Here is a 27,987-nt window from a genome sequence, read left to right as displayed (position 1 = left end):
TATTATAAGGTAGAGTTCAGGTTAGGGGAGGCGGTTCGTATGGAGATTGAGTATGCTACAGACTAATAAGTACGTGCATATTACTTCAATATCTTTTATTTTGAAGGTACTACATTAAGAAACTGAGACAAACTTTATTCAAATTGGAATATCTTGACAATATTCAAATACAAGCTATGTGATAAATGAAACTTAGAACATAGAAAATAGAGAAAATAGGATATGTGCAAATTTCAGTAAACTAATTAAGTAACGAAAAATTCCACAAACAGGTTCTAAATAAGCGATACCAAGTGAAGGTGCATTAATCTTATGACAGCAGCTTATTAATTTTTTTTTTTAAAGAACATCGTTAGAAAGTAGAAAATATTACGGTACATTATTTTTTTGCTTCATTTGCCGTATGATCTATTACATCATTGAACATTTGGAAATACAATACAATAATATCTGTGCATGGGCTTACATATTAATATATAAGTTAATGTGCTCATTTTCCTTCCTTATACTTCAATATTAACATCATTCGACAATGATCTTACATGAATTTAGTGAACAGTTGTTTAGGAAAGTTGTAATGTTTGCCTAACTCCGTGTGGTTGCGTACTGTGGTCTCTAAAGTACATACTATAATATACAATGTTGCCAGGGAGTGGCAACGTTCGAATGTCGCTTGTAAAACACTGATCGTACCATTGACACAACCTAATATAGGTAAACTATACCAAAAAAAGTGGACAAATAAATTATCCAACACTGGGTACGTATATCCAACCAGAGTTGGATGAATGTTTGCCACCCCCCCCCCGCCCCCAACAAGCAAAATTAAGACATTTGTTACCAAACTATCGTTATGGGAATTACATTTTGTGGTTAGACTTTCGTAATTCTACTTTGTATGGTTAGATACATGCTTGCCAAGTGTTAGGTAAAATATTCGATATTTTTTAAGTGTAAAATCTCTAAAGCATGATACAATCATTTAGTATTTTGAAGTTATTTATGGATTTCTTATCACATATTAAGACAAATTATCCATAACATTTCTACTATAGGGATTGGGTGCTGGAGAACATCAGTCATCAGTAGGTCAAAGGCCTTTATTCGGAGGCGTGTCTCCTCTTTGAGAAAATAATATATCAGATGCATTTAAACGTTAATGCTGCTTTTATATTATGCACATATTTTGTGACACAATTTCCCATTATATTAGTACAGAAAGTGTTTGATTTTGATCAACAAAATCACAGCATCAAAAACAGATACTCAGGAGGCAATTGCCACGATTAGCTTGAAAAAAGTTGGTTTCGAGATTTAATATTTTCTCAAGGAATACCATCAGAAATAACATGAAATCGTTTAATTTCTCTAGTTTTGTGTAACCAATGAATTTGGCCAACTGTGCATGCAGAAAATGGAAATTATGGGAGTTGTTTCCTGCGTTTGATCGCTAGTTGGCACATTTAACATCCTCTAAAATTCAAACCCTAATTAAAAACACAATTTTTTGTCATGGGGAGGGGAGGGTGAGAGACTTAGATGTCATGTGATAGTCCTACTAATCAGCTAATCTGTGGTGCGACATAGATTAGGTTATAACACAAAAAATGTACTATTTTTAGTAGTACATTTAAAAAAAAATGTACTATGACTCCCACACTGAATACCTTCTTCGGCCGGTAGTGCATGAAGCATACATAGGCCTACAACTATGAATCCCACACTGAATACCTTCTTCGGCCGGTAGTAACTTGTCACACCTACACACCAGTGCACAATTCAAACAATCTCTCCTGGGGCATAACAGTGCACCACAACCACATGTCCCCCGGGGGACTTCCCATAGGGTGCAGCCAAAAACCGGCGCACGAAACTATATTCACAAGTTACCTCGCAAGTCCCCATGTACACATGGGTGAAGAGAGGCAATGGAGATAAAGCGCCTTGCCAAAGGACACAAGGATCTGGCCAGGACTCGAACCTGTCATGCTTAGATCACAAGTCCACTGCCTTACCCACTTGACCACAACGCCCTCACTATACAGATAATAAACACTGCAGTAAATACAGAAAACTTCCTAATATCCTTTAAGACTTGATTAAGTCTTCATCCAGGTGTGTATAGAAATATTCAATCTATGACTATATCTCTCTAATTGATTTATCTTAGCTGTTTGGGAAGTTGTTCATGACAATTATGTCTATCACATAGACCAATTATGATGGTAGGGTTTTGCATCTCCTTCAACATACATTGTAGAACGGCTGAGTCGTAGCCTATACGACGCGCTTTGGTTATTAAATTGATTACTGTTACTCAGGATAATATCCTTATTGCACGGGAAATGAGTTTTGAGCATGATAAAAATATTAATGACAATTTGAATTAACTACATCAAACAGAATACTGAACAAAAATTTAACAGACCTGAGATGGTATTCTCAGAAAACCGGTCGCAAATGTTTTCAGTCCTATCAGTCAAGTGGGGGAAAGAAATCACTCTTGCGTCCCTTCCAACACTGCACTTACCGGGATTACAAGGTTAAATATGCATCGTGTTACTGAAATAACTGCTTCTCAGTTTACATAGCAAGAGGAAAACAAAGAATTGTCCAAAGTATATCTCAGTGCTGTAACAATATTAACAAGTATATTAGAAATACCTCAATTACTTTTTGGACACTCTTTGTCTTCTGTTTCAAGTTGCCACAATTTGCCAAAAATGATGTCATTTTCAGGAAAGTTTATTTGAGTTAAATTACGAACCACAGTGTCTATGTGGATTGGTTCGCCGTGTGGTAATGTTGCAATGCAAGAATGTGATATACAAAATATTTAACAAAAACATTGGAACTATGATATTTAACAACTAATTTAGGAAACATTATTCACTGTGTTAGGTTCGGTTCTATACACAAAAAGGAATGAATGAAAAGTGTATTTCAGTTGTATTAATTGCAAACATATACAGATTCCAAGAGTAGCCTATATTGAACATGTCTCGTAAAAGAATTGGTTACTTTGAAAAGTTGCTTCAAATCATTTCATACTGACGAAAAGTATTTATCTGTTTATTGGTAATTTGATATCGTGAATTAATCGTCAGCAGCTAAGTCTTCCATTTGACAAACTTAACGATGCCCTTCATAACATCTACGAAGTAAGGCGCAAACACTTTGCATTTTGTTCCAGTTACAGGGAGAAAAATTACACGAATTTCCAAACTTTTCAATTTGCACTTATCCACACTATTCCCCAATATCAAAAGATCTAACGCGACATAATTATGCATAAACATTATCTCCTTGTATTTAATGAAGAGCCTAACAAACAGTAAACACACTATTTTACATATATATGTACATATTCCATTACCTATATACAGGAAAAATGTTGTAAAAAGAATTATGTTTTCAATTACTCGAAAATTGTTAAAATATTGGTCCTTTATTCTATACATTGTTTAGTTAGCAGACTCTGCAGATAAAGTCACTCTTAGAACGCTGCCAGAATGTTCTTTGTAGTTATTGCCGTCTTTGGAACGCCGAAAGTGTCACATAACCGCAGGCCACATATCACCCTAAATGCTGCACTGGAATGTATACTATGGACCGTACTGATGTTTGGCTACACCAATAAAGCTTTATACAGCTGAATACCTCTCATAGGAAAAACGGCTCGTTTAAATCAAATTTCACAGCTTAGTTACAATTTACCAAGTTTAAGTTCCAGCTTCTTGGATTTATCAAGTAAATATGCTTCCATCTTCTACACAAATCAATCGTGGTAGATCGGCACGCAGATAAATGACTGGTTTCGGCTAGATTTATATGTACCAAAATAAAAGGCATACCGTATACTTTGAGCAACGATGAACCATATTTGAAAACAGAAACTAAGTGATTTATGAATGCTATGAATAAATAACTTTAACCAGCTCTAATCTACAAAGATTTACTGCAAAATCATCTGCGCCATTCCATATACACGTTCCTATTGAGGGTCCAAGCTTGGGCTAATCTCATACTTAGGATTACCGTTGTGTAACATTAACTTCTTGATCCCCAAACGCAGAGCACACACACACACAAAATCATTTAGTAGAACTCAAGTAGCAAGATACACTTACACAATCTTTCATTAACCTATTAAGATTTGATCTTCAGGGACAATACTTTCCATTATTATTGGTTGTCCAACTCGGCTCTTCCTATTCATCAAACCTACTGTTATTCTTAAATCAAGGTCGTTCAATATGATACGCAAGGCTTGAAGGTATAGGCAATGCGTTATCAGCACTATTGCTATATAGTTTGGTTGACTTCAATCATCTTTTGATTTTTCATTGTCCGACTTCTGAGATATATTATCTCGTCTGTCTGTGATTTCGTTTTCAGAGTCTCCTCGGAGGCGGCTTCTTTCTGATGTACTATCTCCATTTCGTTGCAAGCTTTTGAGTTTCTTTTCGACCCTAGTTAAACGTTGTTTCAGCTTCATCTGTGAATTACTGTACTCTGCAACTAGTCGCGAGAATCTCTGTTGCTGGTGATTCACCTTTGAGTCAAGTCCTTCCACACGCTCCAAAGCCTCTTGGTGTGTTGGATCCTGGTTCTTCCGTTTAGCTGCTTCTTCGTCGATCAGTCCGTCCTTCATCAGGATCGTTCGCCCTCGCTCCTCCAATATCGCCCTTGCCTCTGGGTACTCCTTAAGAGCATCCAGTAAATCGTCCTTAGAAAGACAAAAGCAGTCTGAGTAACCGACACTCCGAACATTAGCCGTCCGTCTGTTACCAGTTAGACTTCCAGGCACGTTCAAAATGCTGATTTCACCGAAATAACTACCTTCACTGAGCGTGGCAAAAACAGTCTTGCCATCTTCTCCTACAACCTGAAGTTTGCCCAGCTTGACTATGTACATTTCCCTTCCGATATCACCTTTCCTACATACATAGTCACCAGGGCTGAAAATTTGTGGTTTTAGTTTCAGGACAAGTTCTACTAGGAGTCCTGGATCGCAGTCTGAGAAGATACTGACTCGCTTGAGAGTGTCGAGATGGACGTGGATTGCAATTTCCGCTCGGAGTTTCTCAGGTAGTGATTGTAAAATAGTTTCCTCATCAAGACTTTTGTTATGGGACCAGAGGTAATCAAACCACCTTATGACTCTAGCTTCGAGGTCGCGACTTACCTTTCGCATGTTCATGTACTGTTTGATGCTGTCCATTTTGCTTTGGAATTCTGCACGTGAGGCGTTCATATTTGTAATCATGGAGCCTACGTTACCAACAATCGTAGCGAAGATAAGGACACCGGCGAGGAAGTCTAAAATAACAAACAGAAACTCTATGTCCGATTCTGGGACAGGTGTTTCACCAATGGTTGTCAGGGTAAGAGTGGACCAATACAAACTGTAAATGTACTGTCGCGATAGTTTATCCCATTCAGCACCACCACCGTTCTCGCACGATTCATTTGGTTTATAAACCCAGTTATCCTTGCAAAAACCGATTTTAGTTGAGATGGCGAAATAAAAACATGCATTCCAATGAATGATGATCAGAATGTATAACAGCAAATTGACGACTCTGAATAAGTTTGGAAAGTTCGACACCGTTTCTGTCCGATCGAAGAATTCCAAAAGACGCGGAACTCGTAGGAGTCTTGGTAAGCGGAAGTACGGCGTCACTTTCATTTGTATCAAGTATAGTAGATCATAAGGTAAAATAGAGAAAAAATCCAAAACAAAGGTTTTTGATTTCAGATAATGGTCTCGAAGTTTTGTTGAATCTGTGACAAGAAGCCCTTGCTCTAAATAACCTGCCAACAAGAAAGAGAATGAGTTGAAATTAGAATCACAGTTTAAGGTTTGTTCATGTATCGAAAATTCCAATATCTAGCTAAATTGTTTTCGTGTTATATATACCCTAAATGAGAAAAGACCTGGACCTGGTTGTTCTGTTGTTTGCAGCATTCGCACGAGGCCTAGGCTTTTTGCCATATTTATACTGAGGTGAATAAAGCACCGAGTTTAAATCAGTTATGCATTTAACCTATTTGCATTGTGTTGCTTCTTACCTGTGCGAAGCTGGACTCCCATGTCACAAACGTATATGACGTCGAAAAGATAATCGAGGACGTACCACCAGACGTAGTACTCTGTCTGAAGAGCCGGGAAACAAGACCTTGCAATGATGATGTACCAGTTATATAGGACGGCAATACTGATGACCAACAGCCACCTATAGTAGAAGGGCTCTGACCGCTCCACCACCCTACGACGCTGTCGCCGGCTGTTGCTGAAATGACAATGAAATGACAACAGTGAATAACAATTGGCGCCTGTCTTTAACACCGCCGTGTAAATAAACTTACAAAAGGTATACTTCCTGCAATATGTTTTTGTATCTCACGGCATACCCAAAATACCCATACTTACATTCTATGTATTAAATACATCACTAAATACTGATCAATAGAAAACTTTCTAATGAACATATTAAATAACAAGAGACTTGGCCTTTAAATGCGTACTTAAACAAGCTCATGATATTTCTTATCGAAAGGTTCTTTTGTTTCTGGAGGATCAAAAAGGCGAATAAATTCCTAAAATAGAAGAGAATATAGGGTATGAAAGAAGGGAGCAAGCTTCATGAAACGTAAAAAAACTAAAACACTACAGTCGATACTATAACACTGTTTGATTCCATAGTTCTACACATTTACCATACATTTTGAATTGTTTTCGGTATAACATCCTTAAAGGTGACCCCTGTTTATAATTCGCAAAATATCAAAAATCACATACTATACACAAGGCATTACTAGACTCGTTCAGCGATAACGTGTTTTAGGTTTCTTTGTGTTATAGTAATAGTTGCTTAAATTGATTTAGAATTGGTAGACATGTGGCCCAAATATCTTACATACCTCTCTTTTGTATACTCTGTCATTGGCATTCAGTATCTGGACAACCTAATTATCACAGAAAGGCTAAATTGTAAGGATACATCCAATAGAACGTGTATTTCCATGTACAAAGGAACACACTTCTTACGCATATCCTTCAAAAATAAGACCATAACCTATGGATATTTCCTAGTGAGGGTGTGGATAAATGGGTGACTCGACGCATATATGACGCACATGCGCAGATGAGACAAACTGCTGCAGGTTCCTATTCTATATATTAGTCATATATGTTTAAATATGCTTACAATTCTTTGAGACACATTTACTGTTCGTGTCTCAGACACCCGTCTTCCCCATCCCTCCCTCTCCGGACACTCACTCACTCACTTTCGTGTACCTTCCTCAGTCGTTTGCTCAAACTGTTTTTAATTGCACTTTCCTCCCTGTTAAAAATTGTTATAGCAAAGCATTGTTTAAGGCTATTGATGTTGCTTTCTGCCTGCTGAGTTTATCCATATACCATCCCTGCATTGGCACAATTGGTATATTGTTATATTATGAATACACATATACATTAGGCTTTTGAGCACACTCACAGTATATATGTTATGCATATAGCTATAGCCTTCTAATACCTTTGAGCACACTCCCAACACAGTTGCTATACTTTTAACTCATATAATATATCTCATATCATCTCATATTATATTATATATATATATATATATATATATATATATATATATATATATATATATATATATATATATATACATATATATATATATATATATATATATAGATATATAGATATAGATATATATATATATATATATATATTTATATATATATATATATATTTATATATATATATATATATATATATATATATCTATATATCTATATATATATATATATATATATATATATATATATGTATGTATATATATATATATATATATATATTCCCAAATACATGAATCCATTTAGTTGTTTCCATAATACAATATATGTTGGATTGTAGCACAAGCTATCATGCCTGTATAACCACCTGTCTCAATTTGTTGTTCGGGAGTGATTGCGCGGTAACAAACAATTACTTCTTCTTTATCACTGCGGTTGTCATAGTAGCGAGAGAGCTGTAATAGCTTGTTATTTGAAATTGGGTGGTATAGTTTTGTGCTTTCGCTGGAAGATGAGTGGCACTAGTTAGGAGTATTAATTATACCCAGACAAAGGCAAGTGTTCATGTCTACCTTTCTGTAGAATAATGAATGATATATCATTCCAACTTGTAATAGCTGTGTCCTTGCATCACAAAATCAATATTGATTTGACTTAAAGACTTCCAGATTTAATAGGCATGAAGCATACGGTATATTTTATTAGTATGAAGTAAGGCAGTAACACATCTTATGACGGTATTAGATTGAAACAAACGTTTGAAATAACGCCTGTTTATTGATATTATTCAGCAAATCTTCAAGAAATGCTATGTACAAATCCTAAAAGGGGAATTGTCAATTGCTGTTAGTATTTTAACCGTTGATGAAAAAGCGATTCCAATTAACACAGAGTGTTTTAATCGACGTAGGCCAATAATCGTGTTCCATGAGTACGATCTCAAACCCGAACAGAAAATGTGTGGTGGGGGGGGGGTGGAGTGAAATGTTACAAGGAGATATATTTATATCGACAAACAACGTGTACCACCAGCCAATGTGTCAGAAATTTCAACTGCAGATACTTCTATAATTCACCTATTCTGCCTTGTTACATTGACATGTACATCCATAATTGTTCAAGGTAAGTGTGAAGGGGGGGGGGGGGGGGAGTAGGGCGATTTCGAGACCGGCTATTATTTTTCAGGCAGACCTCATGGTGAATGGCCGAGCAACGTTTCGAAAAGTAATCCAACAAAAGCCGCAATTTGTTTTTTCAACTGCAACTGTTATTGCCTATAGAGTCCCCGGAAGCTGCAACCCTGCAGGGAGTTGTTAAGGAACAACTCCCTGCTACAACATATAATAATAATAACATATAATAATAATAACATATAATAATAATAACATATAATAATAATAACATATAATAATGAATGAAAGAAAGAGGATTGACTATAAATTCCTATTGAATGTATCTCAGAGTCCAGGGGTCTAAATCCGGAAGCTCCAATGTTGTCGGTTAGACTGTATATATATCCACTATATAGCTAGAGCTCTATGCGAAGCTGTCCCACACAGAAACTGTTAGGGACAAAATGAATGCGGCAAATAAAAAGTGCAAACGAAAAACAAGCGGGATATCCACGGAGTTGAATATCTCATCGGAAAATCGCTTTAATGAATAAATTGCTTATGGGCTACAATACAATTTTTAAAATTCATGAACGACGCACTGAACAAAACACCACGAGCTTTGACTTCATTCATCATCGTAGTAGTAGTAAGTTGAGTCTCGTCTATCCGACATGCTCAGTGATTAACCTCCGCCACATATCACGATCTTGTGCAAGGTTTATTGCTTCCTCGCAATTGTTAATGTTAACATCCTTAAATTAAGACTTTAGTTTTATCAAGCAAGGTAGTCACGGGCCTTCCTACTGGTTTAGCAGTATGTCTCAATGCTTCTCTTAAAGCAACCTTTGCTGGAGCGTCCTCCTGGAGTCTTGCATTGTAGAGCTCATCGTTTGATAACCAATTGTCATTCATCATTATACTACTTTGATTTTATACTTAATTTACCTAGCGCGTGTCACCTTCCTACTACCAAACTAGAAAGTGATCAGCCCCAATAATGAATACGCGCCCGAACACACACATTAAGAATAAGAGTGTGCGAACGTGCTGTTGTAAACACACGGGCGGGCACTGGCTTTGCCGTTTGTGTTTCAGAAGTAGCCTATAGAAGTCAACAATCTAGCACGTTCGACGCTTTACAAAATCTTTGATTGCATACTAATAAGATTTGCTATAGCATCTTGCCGACTGATACTTGAAATTTACATCAGTTATAATGGCAACACGTAATATGATAGTACTTGATATCATCATCCATTACACCTGAAGGTTGCAAGCTAGTTCAATGCTTCCCCTTGGAGTTACAGTTGAGTCCTTTGTATTTAATTTGACCTTTGAACTCTGACCGCTGGCGTGCATTGCTATAGCAACCGCGTACATTGATATTACTTGATATACATATTATTCCTATGGCAGTTGCAAGTCAATTCAGTGCTTCCCCTTGGTAATAACATGGAGTCACGTTTGGACTAAATTGACCTCCGACCGTTGACCTCAATTGCCATGGTAACCACAGATTTTGTTAGCACTTGACATAGCCATTACACATTTGAATGTTGGAAGTCAGTGCAAGACTGAAGCTTGGAGTAACAGAAACGGTCGCTTTTTGCCTATAGTTTAACTTATCACCTTTGACCTTTTTCGTCCACCTTTGAGCTCAGTTACCATGGTTACCACATGTTATTTTTTATAGAACTTGACAAGCCTATCATACCTTGCTTTCCATCTGAGCTATTGCAAGGAATTTTGTTTTTTGCATAATGGGATGTCTGACCTTTGACTTTTTGTTCTAAAGATCTGGGAAGCATAAGGTCCCATTGTGGGGCACATTCCTACCATGTTTGGAGAAAATGCCGTTTGGAGGAGTCTTTGACACAAGTGAACTGCATTATGTCTTTATCGTTTTCAGGTTTCCTTCCTTAACCATACTAAGCGTTTGTAGACTTCTCTGAATAAGTTATAACTTTCATTCAGTTAAAGTTCCGTGCGTCGTATGGAACTTGTCTGCCGTCTTCAAATGATGACTTTAGACACAAAAGAAATTGTGATAGTTAAAAACCACCTCAGGTTGTTCTTCTATGATGCATTTAAGTTTTGAGGTATGACCCTTTAAACAGCCGACGTTTATCATTTAAATTACTGGACTTTATAAAGTCTATCACACAGACTATTAGTATTAGGTCAGAACCTCAGATGCAACAAACAACAAGGAAATCAGAAGACATTTATGACCTCAAGAAACATGTTCACAATATAGTAGGTCTGCAAAAAACCTCTCAAAGAACTAACGTTGTTGCATGTCATCTAAGGGGACACTGTTATAGGAAGTTAATAGAACATCTTTTGATTGAGTTAATACAATTTAGTAAACAATGTATTCACATTTAGGTCTGCACTGTGGAGCTGACGTCACATGCAATTTAGCTTTAAAGGAGTGTTCCAGAGATATTTTAAAGGTTAATATCTTGAAAACCAGCATAGATGTAGAAACATTAATAGCACTCAAACATGATTTGGGACTATGACCTATCGAGACTAAAATTCTAATTAAAGCATCATGTAATAGAAACAAAAACATCTCCATTGGGATCGAATATACTATGGAGATATGAGATAACTGCGTAACATAATAGTATGTATTTGTGAATGTTTGATATTGCTAATTAATACAGGACCGTCGACATGGGCTGGGGTTGGTGGATGGGGCCACGTTCCTCCACACATGTTAACGACTTTCTTCCAAAGCTCGTAAACTTTATAAACAATAATGATGGAAAATTACCATTTTACATCTCCACTTATAGAAAAAAAATTCTCAGCTGGGGAGCTCCCCAAGACAGAATTCATCCAAATGTTACCCCTGGCACTGTCGTGTCGCCGGGAGCGATTGTTATCTCATCACTCCCAAAGGTAGCCATGAGATATTGAAGTTCTTTGGCACTTGGAAACAAGGTCATAGGTCACGTGGTTTAAGGTCAAATGTATATTTTTTGCGCAATTTTGTGTTAAAAACTCCTCCTAAAAGGCTGGGCCGATTTTCTTCAAACTTTGTCGGAAGGTACCTCAAGGTGAACCCTTGCGTCTCGCAGACTTAGTACAAATCATTGTTTTTGTCTTGCTAAATCTCCAAGAGGAAGCATTGAATTGGCATGGATCATTCACAGGTATCATGGCTATGTCATAAACAGGACAAAGTCGGCCTAGACTATATATGTAATTACCTTTACATGGCAATAGAATTTCACTGATTGACAATGAGTGGTAATCTTCTAGTGTTGAAAGTTAGAATAAAATGGACGAAAACCTAAGAGAGGAAAATTTCACAATAATTTTTATCACTGATAAAGTCAGGACTACCAGAATAGTTTGATTCAGTATAGTGTTCACAAAATAATGTAGTCATGTTAACTTCAAGAGACGGTCTTGCAAGATTGCATTGCTAATAATAAAGTTGTTCACTTGATATCAGTCTTTGATGGCAATGAGCTATGCAACTCCGTGGATTGCCCTCTTATTTTAATTGTGTACTCTTGGGTGTGTAGGTGTTCCATTTACCAATCATCAGGGGTAAACTGTTGTTAAATCATGTGATATCTTGTTTTCAATTTAAATTGGAACTCAGGTTACGGCAGGGGTGTAGCTGTGCCCCCCCCCAAAAAAAGGCGAGGAGACGAGATAATTAGGAGTTAATTTTAATACAATGGATAACTTTTTTAATGTAAAATGAAGTATATAACTTCTAAAATGTCTTAAAAAAGGAATTTATCGACGCGCTTCACGCGCACCCATTGTAGATAGTTGTCTTTATATTACTTCCTGTTGGACAGCTCGAGTGTAATTATTGTTCCAAAGTCTAATGCATTCCCTACCATGATCCCTCCTCCCCATCCGAAAGTCCAGTGCATCATCAAATCGACCAACCGTTAGTCCAAGTTAGGCAACTATTAAAAAATGATCAAATAGTGACTTTTGTGATCTGTTTAGTGCGCATCAAATGTCATTTGAAGATACTCAAATGCTCATTCTATAATGCTTACAAATTTGTAAATATCCCAGAGCTCGATCGGGCTCCGTAGACCCCACGCTTTCAGTTGAGCGCTTCGCACATCAATTGACATTAGTTAAATGCTTATTCTAACGTCCACAAGTTTGTAAATACCCCAGAGTTTCCGGAGGCTTCGCCCCTGGAACCCTAAGTCAGGGCCTGGACACCACGCCTTCAAGGGAAGCCCTTCAAGCAACCGCAGCGAATTCGGCACCTTTGTGTCCTTCCAACTTGAAGGTCCCCAAGAATATGTTGGGTCCCAAAGAAATGAAAGTTTAGCTACGTCCTTTGGTAACGGGCCTGAATACAGAATGTACCATAGCGAAATTTAATCATCAATTTTAAAAACATTTGCACTTCACCACAGTTTGTTTACAATTGTCAGCTGATTTTACTACATCACCATCAGTTGCCTTTAAACATCAACAGACCAGCATTCCTTTTGAAACTATCTCTTTTGTTCACCACTGGTCAGCCTTTTCAACATTGTCACTCTATAGAATTTAAACCAGCCAAGCTCACTCTTGTTGAAATACCTTAACTACTGTACCCTAGTACAGTAGTTGTCTTTGTACCATGGCAACAACTGGCCAATCAAGAGACAGTCTAAATTCTAGCACATTGCATAATCCGGTAGATCTATACCATGTGCAGTTATATTAGTAGGCTTCCACCAAGAAACAAGTATCTTCTGCTAAGACTCAAAGAACTGCTGTATACTACTACTCATCTACACTATGTTATCAGCTACAACAACTACTTAGGAATTCTCACATATATTTAACTTTGGATATCATCTCTCATCTCCAAAAACTTTCATCGCTTGTGTTATCCAAGGAGAAGTTAATTTCAAGTGTATTTTTGTTTGGACACGTTTCATCAGAAAATTATATGGACATCATGCCTCCGGGCCCCAGATGATTTATTTTTGTTGGATTGCCACATTTCTAACAGGAGTTATTCATTTCCACTGGTGAGCTTATGCACTTTTATTTTACGTTAGGCATTCATATATCGAATACCAACATACTTCAACAAAGTGATCAGAATGTATGTGGTATACCAACAGGATATATAATTTATGTGGTATACCAACAGGATATATAATGTATGTGGTATACCAACAGGATATATTATGTATATGGTATACCAACAGGATATTCAATGTATATGGTACACCAACAGGATACACAATGTAAGTGGTATACCAACCGATATATAATGTACGTGGTATGCCAACTGGATATACGACGTTTGTGGTATACCAACAGGATATATAATGTATATGGTATGCCAACAGGATATATAACGCATGTGGTATACCAACAGGATATATAATGTACCGTATATGGTATGCCAACAGGATATATAACGCATGTGGTATGCCAACTGGACAACGTATGTGGTATACCAACAGGATATATAATCTATATGGTATGCCAACAGGATATATAACGCATGTGGTGTACCAACAGGATATATAATGTAGTCGGTATACCAACAGGATATATAATCTATGTGGTATGCCAACAGGATATATAACGCATGTGGTATACCAACAGGATATACAATGTAGTCGGTATACCAACAGGATATATAATCTATGTGGTATGCCAACAGGATATATAATGTATGTGGTAAACAAAATATAAACAATTCTTCTGTTATTTATCACCCGCTGTTTAGAAATAAGGTTCTGTATGTTAGTGACCTGTTCGATCGATATGGTACTCATCTGAGAGCTTTAAGGGCCGGTTCCCCATAAATAATATACCGTTTTCTTTATACTTTGTATTAATGCATTCTATTCCGCCAACTTGGAGAAGGTTTGGTGGTGTAAATAATACTATTAATAATGAAAATGTTGAATTATTGTTTGATAGAGTGATGAATACCAACTTGATCTCTCAGTTTATCTATTCTAAGATACTTATTCGTTTTATTAGGAAACCGATGGCTCTCGAAAAATGGAATTTGTCTTTTAAGGTAGTTACTGAGAGGGATTGACAATATTGTCTAACATGCCTAGGTTTACCGCATCCGATGTCAAACTACACTGCTTTCAATTTCGTTTCTAATATATAATAATTCCCAGTGGCGTAGGAAGGTACTTTTGAGTGGGGGGCTGAAGACTGATGGCCGGCCTGGGGGAGGGGTCTAAGGGGAGGGGGACAAGGGGGTGTCCCCCTCCCCTTTGGATTTTTTTTTGCATTTCCAGGTGGCCTCAGATGCAATTTGGTGCAATATAGCACACTTCAACCCACCCACTCCATTTTGTATATAATTTTGCATTTTCACCTGGCCTTAGATGCAATTTGGTGCTCCAAATGAGATTTTTTTCTCATTTGGAAATGAAAAGGGGGTTTTCCGACTTGCGAAGCGGGGGGGGGGGGCGGAATGATACTTCCGCCCCTCCATATTTTTCACTGGGGGGCTGGCGCCCCCAGCCCCCCCGGTTCCTACGCCCTTGATAATTCCTACAGAGAAGATTTTGTTTCTTAAGGGTTAAAGCAGTAGAGTCACTGTGCAATTGCTACAAAATAAGAGTAAACTTTAGAACATTTGTTTTAGGATTGCACTTTTACATCGAGTTTCATTGTAGAAGTAAAGTACGTCTGTCAAGAAGGTTGTAGTCATCCATAAAACATTTTACTTTTAACTTCAATAATACTATTTACCAGAATGAAAGGCAAAACGATTGTGTATTATTGAATTCTTTAATGAATTTGAAATTTGCAATTAGTATTGAAAGGGTAAAATAATTTTAGAACAAGAAAACATAATAAGAATATATAGGCTTAATATATATATCATAGAGTTACAAACTTGCTTTCTCCTTCAGCTATAATGAGTTAGGCCTATTTCCAGTAAGTTTTTTTCCGTCTGTAGTTTTTGTTTTTTGTGCTTGTAAGACTATGTCCAGAATATTACTTATATTGGTAAGTACGATGCAACAAAAGAGAAAATGAATAAATGGAAGGTTAGTTTCTCATTCACATAATGATTATTTGACTAACGCTCCTGGCAGTCTCAAGTCTAATCAATCTAAAGTTTAATCTAACAAACATATTTATTTATGACGTATAACCATAAGTAATGAAATCATCTCTCTGTATAGCCTCTAGTGAGAGGAAGCATGGACCGATTTTCTCAGCAAGCATGTTTGATAGTTGGCGCATTTCCATCTATTTATTGTTGATCGCCAAAATTAAGTCAAAGTATTCCATTCCTTCCCTGATTGTTATCGACTCAATTAACATGTTACAGAGAAGAGAAGGTTAAGGATATATAAAAGCCTGTATTGGACTTACTTGGTATCTCTGCTAGCGCGTATATACTTTTCAGCGATATCACACGCACTTATGCGATATCTGGTGGGAGAAACAGGGGCGTAACAGCGTGTGGATTGACCAATGCAAACACCAACGTCAGAGCTATACTCTCGATTCAACGTATCTTCTTTACACTGTTGACTCATCTTTCAAAACATATATTCATTGTTCTAAATTCCGAAAAAGTCAGTCTATAACTACAAACCAAAGTATGATCAAGTAAGGATTTCAATAACTCTAGAAGATTCCAAGAAGGATGGCTATGATAGTTTATAGCAACAAATACGAGGATAACCTCATACAGGTTTTAATGCTATATTACGTCAACGCCGAGTTGCAACGAATCCACCATTCGTAGTTACGATGTCTTTAGTTGCTGAAACTCAAGAAATAGTCATCACAATTCAAATGTCACGTGACCCTGACGGCATATATCTATCAGTTATCTGAATGTTCGAGACTGATTTGAACATCTTTATTTCAACTACATTATCTTCCGTAACTCACAAAACACGTATAGAAGTCTAATCCATACTTAGATCGTGCTTCTCTCTGTGGCCGCTTCCTATACTGATCTTAACATATATTAAATTGACTCTAACGCAAATGTCCTTAGTTTCAAACGGTTGTTAAACAAACCAGGCGCACTAACAAACCAACCCACAATGCCTCTGAAATTAGATCGTTTATCACATTTTATGGGACAAGCTGTAGTAAAATTGTAATCTCTGCCACGCAGTCTAATACGACATTTTGAAAAGTTACCCTATATACAATGTCAGGCTTAGTTATTAAAACGAGGTTTCTTTAGCAGATTAATTGTTTCTCTCTTCTGATCATGTTAATTGTATGTAAGCAGGTTTATGAATAAGAGAGACCGAACAATGAATTGACATTGACAAGCAGGTATTAGTTTATTAGTTTATAGCATATCCTTGTGGTAGGTATTAGTTTATAGCATATCGTTGTAGCAAGTAATAGTTTATTAGTTTATAGCATATCATTGTAGCAGGTATTAGTTTATTAGTTTATAGCATATCCTTGTAGCAGTTATTAGTTTTTAGCATATCCTTGTAGCAGATATTGTTTATTAGTTTATAGCATATCGTTGTAGCAGGTATTAGTTTGTAAGTTTATAGCATATACTTGTAGCAGGTTTTAGTTTATTAGTTTATAGCATATCCATGTGGCAGGTATTAGTTTATAGCATATCGTTGTAGCAGGTATTAGTATATTAGTTTATAGCATATCCTTGTAGCAGGTATTAGTTTATAGCATATCCTTGTAGCAGTTATTAGTTTATAGCATATCCTTTTAGCAGATATTGTTTATTAATATATAGCATATCTTTGTAGCAGGTATTAGTTTATAGCATATCCTTTTAGCAGATATTGTTTATTAATATATAGCATATCCTTGTAGCAGGTATGAGTTTATAGCATATCCTTGTAGCAGGTATTAGTTTTTAGCATATCCTTGTAGCAGATATTGTTTATTAGTTTATAGCATATCGTTGTAGCAGGTATTAGTTTATAAGTTTATAGCATATACTTGTAGTAGGTTTTAGTTTATTAGTTTATAGCATATCCATGTGGCAGGTATTAGTTTATAGCATATCGTTGTAGCAGGTATTAGTATATTAGTTTATAGCATATCCTTGTAGCAGGTATATTAGTTTATAGCATATCCTTGTAGCAGTTATTAGTTTATAGCATATCCTTTAAACAGATATTGTTTATTAATATATAGCATATCCTTGTAGCATGCAGGTATTAGTTTATAGCATATCGTTGTAGCAGGTATTAGTATATTAGTGTATAGCATATCCTTGTAGCAGGTATATTAGTTTATAGCATATCCCTTTTAGCAGATATTGTTTATTAATATATAGCATATCGTTGTTGCATGTATTAGTATATTAGTTTATAGCATATCCTTGTAGCAGGTGTATATTAACCACTTTCTTGATGATGAAGACAACTATTTTTGATAATCACCACTATTTTAACGATGACGACCGTATAACAATTGATTAAGACACAAATGATATCAGTATAATGGCGCTATTGCAGAATCGTCAAATCTTTGTGACGAACACTTTTGATACGACGACGTAAAATCTACATGGTAAGGACACGAATTATTATGATGGTCATCATCAAAATAGTTGTCTTCATCGACAACATGTGCCCTCTTGGCGCTCCATAGGTGTATTAGTTTATAATATATCATTGTAGCAGTTGTAGCAATTGTAGCAATCGTTTATAGCATATCGTTGTATAGCAGGATTTCAAAGGCGCGTGAACCAAGTCTCCCCTACTGATTTAGGTAATGGAAACGAACCTTTATGAACTGGTTGTAGGCGGACGAAAATTTAGAAGAATGAGGGGTGTGGCTTTGGGGGTCGTTGAATGTAAAGCCCCTGTAGAGGGGTTTGAGGGTCTTCCCCGAGAAAAAAAAAGTTTGGAGGTAAAATATTGCATGCTGAGGAATATTTCGAGTGTAAATTTAGGGCTATGAAAAGGTCTAAAGTCAAGGATTTACTTCGTTCCTCGCTTACCTGTCTCCCCCCAACCTATGCACCTCATTCTACCGCGCCTAGAATGTCCTGGTAACCTTTTAACACTGTGCACCCTCTGTGACCCGGCTTCACGGGTCACCAACCTTCCTTCTCATTCTACCAACCAAAGCGTCTACTTCGTATTTTTTCGAGCGGATATTTTCCACCGAATTTCGTCCACTTTTGGTTCCTAGGATCGGAAATATTTTCCCATCCACTGTTTTTGGAAGTATTTGAAGTCTTTGCAGCCCGATAAGTATCCTTTTCTTTCTTTAGAGAGGTTTTTAGGGCTGTTTTTCGGGAGCGGCGTTCGCTCCGCTTTTTTCTGTGCAGAACTCTAGTACTGGTAGCAGTTCCGCGAATTGTTTACCGTAGTTACGCAAGTTCCCGCCTTTTTTGGCTACACACGCTATTGCGTTAGTTCCTTCCCTCACCCGTTGTTTAGTTGTTAACTACTCTACTTCTCTTGTATTATCGCTGCTTTATACGTTATATATCTATATTACTTGTCCCTTCCTTGCTCCCAGGCTCGTTCCTGGCTTTTTCCCCACCTTTTTGTGGGCTGGCCTTATGCCTATTCTGTTACCTTGTAAGCCGCGGGCCTCTAGCCGAGGCACGGTGTTAAGGTAGTATCGCATTGCCCTTACCATGTGTGTATATTTTATTATCCTTATACCACATGTGTATATTAATTTATACTACATGGGTATATCATATTTATAATTACACTTATTTGTAAATGTTTACATTATACCTATCTCTTCCTTGTTAGCTGTTTTCCTCCCCAAAGAAGGGGGGCTTCTCCTATCATATTGTTAAGAAGTTGTTCCCTTAACTAGGGGTCATTCAGTCATGTCTAGGAATCAGCTGAAATGCATTGATTGCTCCATGTTCCGGCCAGTGAGGGCCGGGGATGAACTTGCCCTTGTCCCTAGTGCCGTACTTTTTCCAGGAGGGTCCCGTGTCTGGTGTGTTCCCAGTTCACCCCCTTCCTTGGCTAATTATCATTACCTGGCTAGCAGGACTTAGAATATAGCTACAGAACATACTAGACTTGCTCCCCAACCCCAGCGGCTCCCTAGTAGTGGGAGACCTAGTACAGATAGGAGAGGAAGAGGAAGGAGAGGTGGTGAGAGGGGGCCGAGGAAGAGAGTGTGGACAGAGAAAGAGAAGGGCCAGGCTCCGGCCAAGAGAAAATTTTTTTTTTGCCTTCCATGCTTTCGTTACTTGTTCGCTTTTAAGTGTTGGGTTTTCACTTTTGTAGCGTACCTTGTAACCACGACCCCCTTTTCGCATTAGCGCGAATGGGCGGTTCTCGCCTTGTTTACATGTTCTTATCTGTACATGTTTTTATCTGTTATTTTTCTTATAAGATGTTTGCTCGTTTCATGTACTTCGTTACTTGGTCGTTTTTCTAAGTGTTGGTTTCACTCTTGTAGCGTACAGTACTGTTTCGCTTAACTCCCGTTGAAAAAAAAAAAAAAAAAAAACCAACGATCGATAACAGACGTTGAAGATCAAAAAAAAAAAAAAAAAAAAAAAAAAAAGGTTGTAAACGAATAAGTTCGTTGACAAAATTTAGACCACTGCGGGCACGGTTGTCAACGAAGTTTCTACGAAATTCCCACGAAAGTTATCGCGATCAAAAACCGCAAAGGCAATTCTAGTCTCCCCACCCCGCTCCTTCCACTCCCTTGGTTAGTTTACGTTCTTACGATAGACTACCTTTCCTAGCCTTCCTACCGTGAGTTTTTCAATCATGTACTCGGAGCCACTTGAATTATGTCAATTGTTTTGATGTTCCGCCCGGATCGGGCGGGGATTGGCCAGGATCCTTGCCCCAGAGGCAGGACCTGTAGCCCAGAGACCCTTGTTGGTCTAAATCTTGTTTACGCCAGCTCCTTGGCAAGAATTATACACTTGGCTGGCTAGCAAGCATTCGAAGCTCCGGGACAAACTGGAAACCATCCCGTACCCCAACGGTTCTCCGAGAGGGGAGGGAATTGTAGGAGAGACTGGAGGTGAGGAAGAAGCCAAAGAGTCGTTAAGAGATAGAATGGGGAGTGGCCAAGAACACATAGAGTGGCCTAATGGCTTGGCGCACTGTACTAGCTGATGTACGAGACTCCCCTTCCGGAGGAGAGAGATAGAGAGAGAGGAAAGAGTTTTTGCCCCCCCAAGGTCCCGGCGACGTCCGGATTGTATGACCAAGGGGGCAGGCAAGGGCAAGGCCTAGGCCAATGTAAAGCCCATTAGAAATTCCGACCAGAACCCAAGGTCCCGGCGACGTCCGGATTGTATGACCAAGGGGGAGGCAAGGGCAAGGCTAAAAGCCAATGTAAAGCCCATTAGAAATTCCGACCGGAACGGACAGAATGTCCGGGTCGAGGAGAGTGGTACTCGGCGTGGTACACACAGAGATGGGCTCCGGGAGCCCGGGTCCGGCGAGACCCCAGAGGGAGTGAAGAACCGAGGTTCCACTCCGGATCCGAGACCGGCCTCGAAGCCGGGAACCGGAGCTACAATCGACTGCTGGGTCCCGAGAGATGGGCTTCGGAGGGCCCGGGTCCGACGAGACTCCATAGGGAGCCCGAAACCAAAGTCCCACTACGGACCCAGAGCCGGTCCCGGAGCCGGGAACCGATGAGATCGACGACTGCTGGGCCCCCAGAACGGGGAAGCAGGGGCAGAAACCCGGTCCGCAGACCTCCTAGCTGGAGCCGCGGCCGATCCCGAGGCCGGGGGCCGACGAGAGTAACAACTGCTGGGCCCCCAGAGCGCCCAATCCGAAAAGAGAGCCGGCCCCGAGCGAGGTTCCCACGGCGAAGGGACATATACTTATCCCCAGCCTCAGAGAGGGAAGGACAAATACGGGCACTGAACACCCGGCCGCGACACCACGATCAATCCCAGACCAAAGAATGCAACCTGATTTGTCCCCCGGTGAGGAACTTCTGGTTTGCAGAACGTCGGTCAACCTGTCCGGCCTACACGACGAGGTCGACCCCTAGATTTCGGGGTTACAGAGGACGGTTACTCCCGCTTCCAAGAGGAGGAAAGCCTTCTACATCGGGGGGATCGTTGCCCCCCGAAACTAGCAGCTTGGGCTGCGACGACAGGTTCGAATCAATTGCGGAAAAACACCGCAACCGCTACACCTTTAATCGCTACACATCCCAAATGTGTTTAACAAGTACAGTACCAGCAGAAACCAGGACATGACATAGTTTTCCTGGGCATTCATGGGTCAGATCGTCCTCGCTAATTATACTCCTCTCTAATAATAATTCATCGCCATATATCTAGGTTCAAAACCTCACTTGTGTTCTAAAACACTTGTGGAACCCACTCTCAGAACATGTTAAAATGCGCAAGCCGAATATGCTAAAATGCGCAAGACTGAATGGTTTCAAACGGTTCTCGTGACTTACTCTCCCTGCTTTAATATCTTGGCAAACTGCCAAATAGAGGACTATCTCAAACATTGGCAACGTGCCAGAAAAACGAAAACTTCTTAAGCCTTGGCAAACTGCCAGCAATGTGTATAACGCGGTACATTTGTTAAGAGAGGAGGCGGGGCCAGGCAGTCACCTGGCTTGCCACGTGTGAGCTCAACGTTTGCTGCAACGAGCTGTCGACTATGTGAGCGATCCTATGGAATAAGCCTCTCTATTTCTCTGGTGAATTACCAAGACATACGCGTTAGTAAGTTGAATAAGGGGTAGGATAGAACCCCATGAAAGCTACAAGGGCTATCACGCTCCGAACATACGGGATACGCTCCATGAATAACTTGTTCGATGTTCCAAAACTTTAAGCAGAGTTGCACTTCGTAGCACCTGATAGGCTGGCCGTGACCATGCGCTAGCTGGTTTCAATAGGAAGTTGGAAACTTTCACTGTACTACGATAGTGATACAATTCTCATCTCGACATGAAGAGACTTGAGAAGTAACAGGTACGTTAGCATAACATTTAATACGTTTTATAACATCAAATGTGGTGTTGTTGAAACGTCGACATAACGTTCTATGAGTTTTTAATGTTATATTAATGTCATATGCATGCCCTTACGAAATTTGTGTGGATTTACTAGCCTGAAAACGTTTCGGTGACATATTTTTTTTACACCGCAAATAACGTTATCATAACAAAAGACGAAGCGTTTAATAACGCGTTTGTGCGTGATGAGTAACTCCCCGGGCTCGGTTAAAGCAGCCAGGGATGTATGAGGTGGAATTTCTACAAACCCACCCTCTCACCAACTTCACGGTCCCTGTTGGGAGTTTGTTTCTGATGAGTAGACCTATAGCCCAGTTACTGTAGCTCAGTGGTTAAGGCCGGTGCCTTGCAATTATAAGGTCCCAAGTTGGGGTCACTCCAAGATTAATGTATGTCGTCCAGTCACAGAGTTGTTGACAATTCATTATCATGGACATTAAATACGAATGTAAGAGACTGAATTCGGTCAACTTGCGGCCTTGATAGGTCAACGAGGTTTCTTCACAAGTTCCTGCTTGCAGGATGATCCAAAATACATATAATACATTATACTAAAATACATAAATACATATATAGTTTTAGTAGTCACATACAGTATAACAGTTGTAGCATTGACCAAGATTCTGATGAAGCAAACTATCCATTCAGTACTCAATTTTCGAGAGCACTGTGGTCAAATGGTGAAGGCAGTGGACTGGTGATCTAAGACTTGCAGTTTGAGTCCTGGCCAGATCATCCCGTTGTGTCTTTGGGCAAGGCATTTTATCTCCATTGCGTCTTTCCATTCAGGTGTATAAAGGGGGACCTTTAGATAAACTGTCAGTCGGGTGCTTTTTGGCTACCGCAATGAGGAGGGATCTGTCTCTATGTTTGACAGGTTATCGCTGATCAGGGTTATTTTGTTAGGCGGGGAATAGTGCCAGAACAGACAGGCACTGCCAGCCGAGACCTCTCTGGCACAAGTGGTAGACTTCCTCACTCCCTCTTCGAGGAGGGAAAGCAAGTGTCAACCATCAAGAACTACAGGTTGGCAATTACCGCGATCCACCGCGGCTTTCCAGATGGGTCCACCCCGGGCAACAACGGGGACATCACCCAGCCCATCAGGGGGATGGCAAACAGGCGTCCTCGGACCAGACGGCTCGCCCCCTCGTGGAGTCCATCAGCAGCACTGCAGGCACTCACTAAATCACCATACGAACCACTGGCTTCAGCCTCGCTGGCAGCCCTTAGAAAGAAAACCCTTTTCCTGATCACCCTCGCGTCAGCAAGAAGGAGCTGTTTCCACGCTCTGCCTACAAAGCAGAACCATATTAGGTTTGAGAACCACGGGAGAATGGTCCCCGATCCGTCCTTCATACCCAAGAACCAGGTCCTTTCCTTCCTGCCGGGGGACATCTTTATCCCTGAAATAAAGACGCTTTCCTCAGTCGCAGAGGATATACTGTGGGGCCCAGTCAGGGCTCTCAAATGGTACTTAAACAAGACTCAACCCCTGAGACGAACAACCATGTCCTTGTTCATACTACCCAGAGCACCTTTTTCAATGGTGTCTAAGGACACCCTCTCTCGGTGGCTGATGGAGATTATTCGCCCCTTCGCAGTTGGCACAACTTTAACGAGAGCCCATGACATTAGAGGAAAAGCGGCCTCGACAGCTCTTTTTGCAGGAGTCCCAATAGAGGTCATCCTCAAGGCAGCAGCTTGGCGGACACCAACGACGTTCGTCGCCTGTTACCTTTCAGACTCATTACAGGCTGAGGCGGCATTTCGTAGCGTGGTGATGCGAGATCCGGCGGGTACTAGGTCCCACCCCTCGGGCCTCCCACCATCGGGCAGTGCCACTCGGTGCATAGGTTGGGGGGAGACAGGTAAGCGAGGAACGAAGTAAATACTCCAAAACTTACTGGTTTGGATATTTACGAGTGACGAGCTTACCTGTCTCCATTCCCGCCTCCCTCCCCCGAGGGGGGTGGAACACAGCCGCACGGAGGAGCGGTCTCATTGACTTAACAAAACACCTTCTAGCACAGGCCAAGAGACCTGAGGAAAGGAGGTTCCACTACCGTACGAGCCCCCGTACCATCACCTATGGTTACCAGCGAGTTTGTTGCAAAGATAGTTTTATCTTGACCGGTAGTAACCGGTAGTAACTTGTAGTAAACGGTAGTAACTTGTAGTATCTCGTAGTAACTTAGGGCCACTATGAGTGACTTAAGGAAGAGTGTCTTAAAGTGTTTTATATATATATGGAGAAGCGTTATATATATATTTCCTTTATAATGTTGATACTCTTTTTCCTTCGTCTTTCTCCATTAAACACTACGGTGTTCAGGGCCTTGGGCCTAACTTGTAGAGTACCTTCTGCTACCTTTTTTAGACCTAAGGGGTACAGGCTGACGGGGTCGTAGAGGGTAGCCCCCCCTCCCCACAGGAAGGGGAGTACTACCCCTCCCGTTGGAAGCGTCAGAAATTCGATGTTAGACTAGGAGTCGAGGGGGTAGCCCTCCCATTTGTCGGGAAGGACTACTACTCGACTCCAAGGCAGAGACCACTTTGGAGGGGCTTTGGTCTCATGAGAAGGAAGGTTGGTGACCCGTGAAGCCGGGTCACAGAGGGTGCACAGTGTTAAAAGGTTACCAGGACATTCTAGGCGCGGTAGAATGAGGTGCATAGGTTGGGGGGAGACAGGTAAGCTCGTCACTCGTAAATATCCAAACCAGTAAGTTTTGGAGTTTGTGCTAATAAAGCATTTTACTTTTGAAAAAAGAGAGTGAAACTTTCCCCCGCCAGACGATGCAGGTGTAGAGGCCATTCCATTTCTACCACGCCCATGCTATGCACCTACCAAGTTAGAAGTTCAAACTGTTTTGCACAGTTTCGAGCAAACTGACCTTCATTGATCACGTGAACTTTGGCGTTTAACAATAATTAATGATACGATATTACCTCGAGGATCTTCCTTCCTTCATGGGAATGAGGGTTTCGCGCATTTTGGCAAATGCGAAAGTTTTAATAACCTATACGCCTAAAATTTTGCACAAATGAAGTCATCACGGAGGCTAGACAACTAATGCCCAAACATATACCTCCAAAATATGAATTCCATCGAGATTACGGTTGAGGAAAACTAAACGAAAACCATTTTCGCACAAACTTGGCCAAGTGTAACCTTTGACATTCATTTACCGTGTAACCGTTGGCATGTTAATTTGCGTAAACGATGCACGGTCCATGCACAAGGGGTAGGAAGCTTCCAAAAAGTGTGGGGGGGGGCACAACATCAGAGGGGCACTTTCTCATTCCACAGCCACCACTCGTTATGCTATAAACCGATACACACCGGCCATATCACTTAAATATGATGTGTTAGTATGCTATCAATATTATTATGGTGCACGTGACTCTATCAACCTACATCTGTACTTCTGTCCATCCATAATTTGGCACTTTCCGCAAAAAAAATCCTCCTGTGTTCATTCCTTGAACAAAAGTCTTTAGCAACCTCGGTTAAATCCTTAGAATGTACAAACTAAAAATAAATAATCAATATAAAATATTAAAATTAGCAAAGGCTTAAGATATCCAAAAGACAGTTCTTCATCAAAGGGGCACATTTTATTGCCAGTAGGGCACATTTGCTATTTTGGAAAGAAAGTGGTGGGGCACGTGCCCCCAGTGGCCCCCGGCTCCTACCACCCCTGTCCATGCTTATCAGACCGGTATCAGTAGCAACCTTTTTCAGTCACAGCAACCGATCGTGACAGAACAGTCAATAGTGAAAAAGCGCATACGGTACTCGCACAAATATAACGAAATAGATTGGAACATGGTATTAATACGTACGTGTACCAATCCAAGTTTTATTCTTGAATTGAAAATATCTGTAAATATTTCAAGATATCCTCAAATAAGAAGTTAGATATCTCCAAATATGACCGTTATCAGTGATATCATGGTGAATAAATTACAATATATTTAATATGATGGCATATATCTCGGCGTCATAATGAATTACCAAAAAAATACAGTGCATTTTCCTAGCGCGCTTAATATTATATTCGTTGGGGGGGGGGTGCGGCTATTTATCACTCACATGAAAAAATTCCATTGTTCACTTCATTCCAACTGAGCATTTGGAATGAAGAAAAAAAATTAAACATTTTGCAGACAAATGTTGAGTTGACGAGATACGATAAGTTGTCAATTAAACATTTTGCATAAATTTTTTAAATTGCTCAGTTGGAATGAAGTGAACAATTGAACATTTTGCCCAAAAATGTCCAATTGACGAGATAAGATGTCAATTAAACATTTTGCAGAAAATGTTTTCAATTGCTCAGATGGAATGGAGTGAACAATTGAACATTTTGCAGCAATATGTCCAATTGACGAGATATGATAAGTTGTCAATTAAACATTTTTCAGAAAATTGTTCAATTGCTCAGTTAAAGCAACTGAGCAATCCAACATTTTTCTGATTTTTGATAAGATTTTATGTTGTTATCTAAACAATTTACTGAAAATTGTCACCTTATTGGGCAAAGTTTTTCTTATGTCGATGGCACTTTTTTTTCAAAATTAATGCATAAATTATCCGACTTGAAGCTGGCGAACGTTGTGCAGTTGTTCTATTAGGCCTTTTTTTTTTAGAGTATTCAAAATCATACGAAGTTTTGTATTGTGGAGTATAAGGATCGCGAGATACAATTTCTCAATGTGACAAAGAAAACGTGGTAAATATGACTGATTAAAGGTAAATTTTGACCGAAAATTGTAGGTCACTCACAAATTACAAGAATATATAAAAATTAGAGTGCGACAGTCAGAAAAATTATAGTGCGACAGTCGAAATTCCGACTGTCGCACTCAAATTTTCCAACAATCTTCAGTTTTACCAAGATTGGGGGGGGTGAGACACCCCACACCCCCTCTAACGACGTCCCTGGTTACAGATAGTAGTAAACTACTATTTCAGTTTACTACCATCTACACTCACATGCCTCAGCTCAGCTGCTCCGAGCAGCATGGACAACTGTGACGTAATTTACCGCATCGAAAGTTACAAATCCCGCTAAAGTATGCCAATTAGTACCTTCATTCGTCCTGGGCAAAACTTAAGGGTCCAGGCAAAGAATCACCACAGCGCCATTAACACACATACAAATACACACACCCACCCTAACATACAAACGTACTAACAATCCTAAGCACATATACGTAACGTTGGCGTAAATCTATCCAATTGTCCCCACCCCGCCCTCCACTTATCATGCTCACTTACCCACCATGTTTCATTTCAGTTACATTAGCTGTATATGGTGTGGACAACATTTGTAGT

General features: G+C 39.6%; 1 protein-coding gene across 2 annotated transcripts in view; it reads right to left on the bottom strand.

Moving 5' to 3' along the window:
- Positions 1–100: 100 nt before the first annotated feature.
- LOC139980324 (cyclic nucleotide-gated channel cone photoreceptor subunit alpha-like) overlaps positions 101–27,987 on the bottom strand; it is a 38,440-nt gene continuing 10,553 nt past the window's right edge. Inside the window, exons 1-3 of one of the 2 annotated variants that reach the window (XM_071991916.1) lie at positions 16,065–16,372; positions 6,076–6,296; positions 101–5,817 (exon numbers count right to left, since the gene is read on the bottom strand). In XM_071991916.1, coding sequence (XP_071848017.1) covers positions 4,325–5,817; positions 6,076–6,296; positions 16,065–16,231 — 1,881 coding nt within the window. In that variant the 5' untranslated portion in view covers positions 16,232–16,372 and the 3' untranslated portion in view covers positions 101–4,324. Of the gene's footprint in view, positions 5,818–6,075; positions 6,297–16,064; positions 16,373–27,987 lie in introns of those variants that run through there. The other variant, XM_071991915.1, reaches the window with a different exon arrangement.

The sequence above is a fragment of the Apostichopus japonicus genome, chromosome 14, assembly GCF_037975245.1.
Source record: "Apostichopus japonicus isolate 1M-3 chromosome 14, ASM3797524v1, whole genome shotgun sequence".
Lineage (NCBI taxonomy): Eukaryota > Metazoa > Echinodermata > Holothuroidea > Aspidochirotida > Stichopodidae > Apostichopus > Apostichopus japonicus.
Note: the sequence above shows the minus strand (reverse complement) of the source record. Positions and strands in the feature narration are given on the sequence as shown.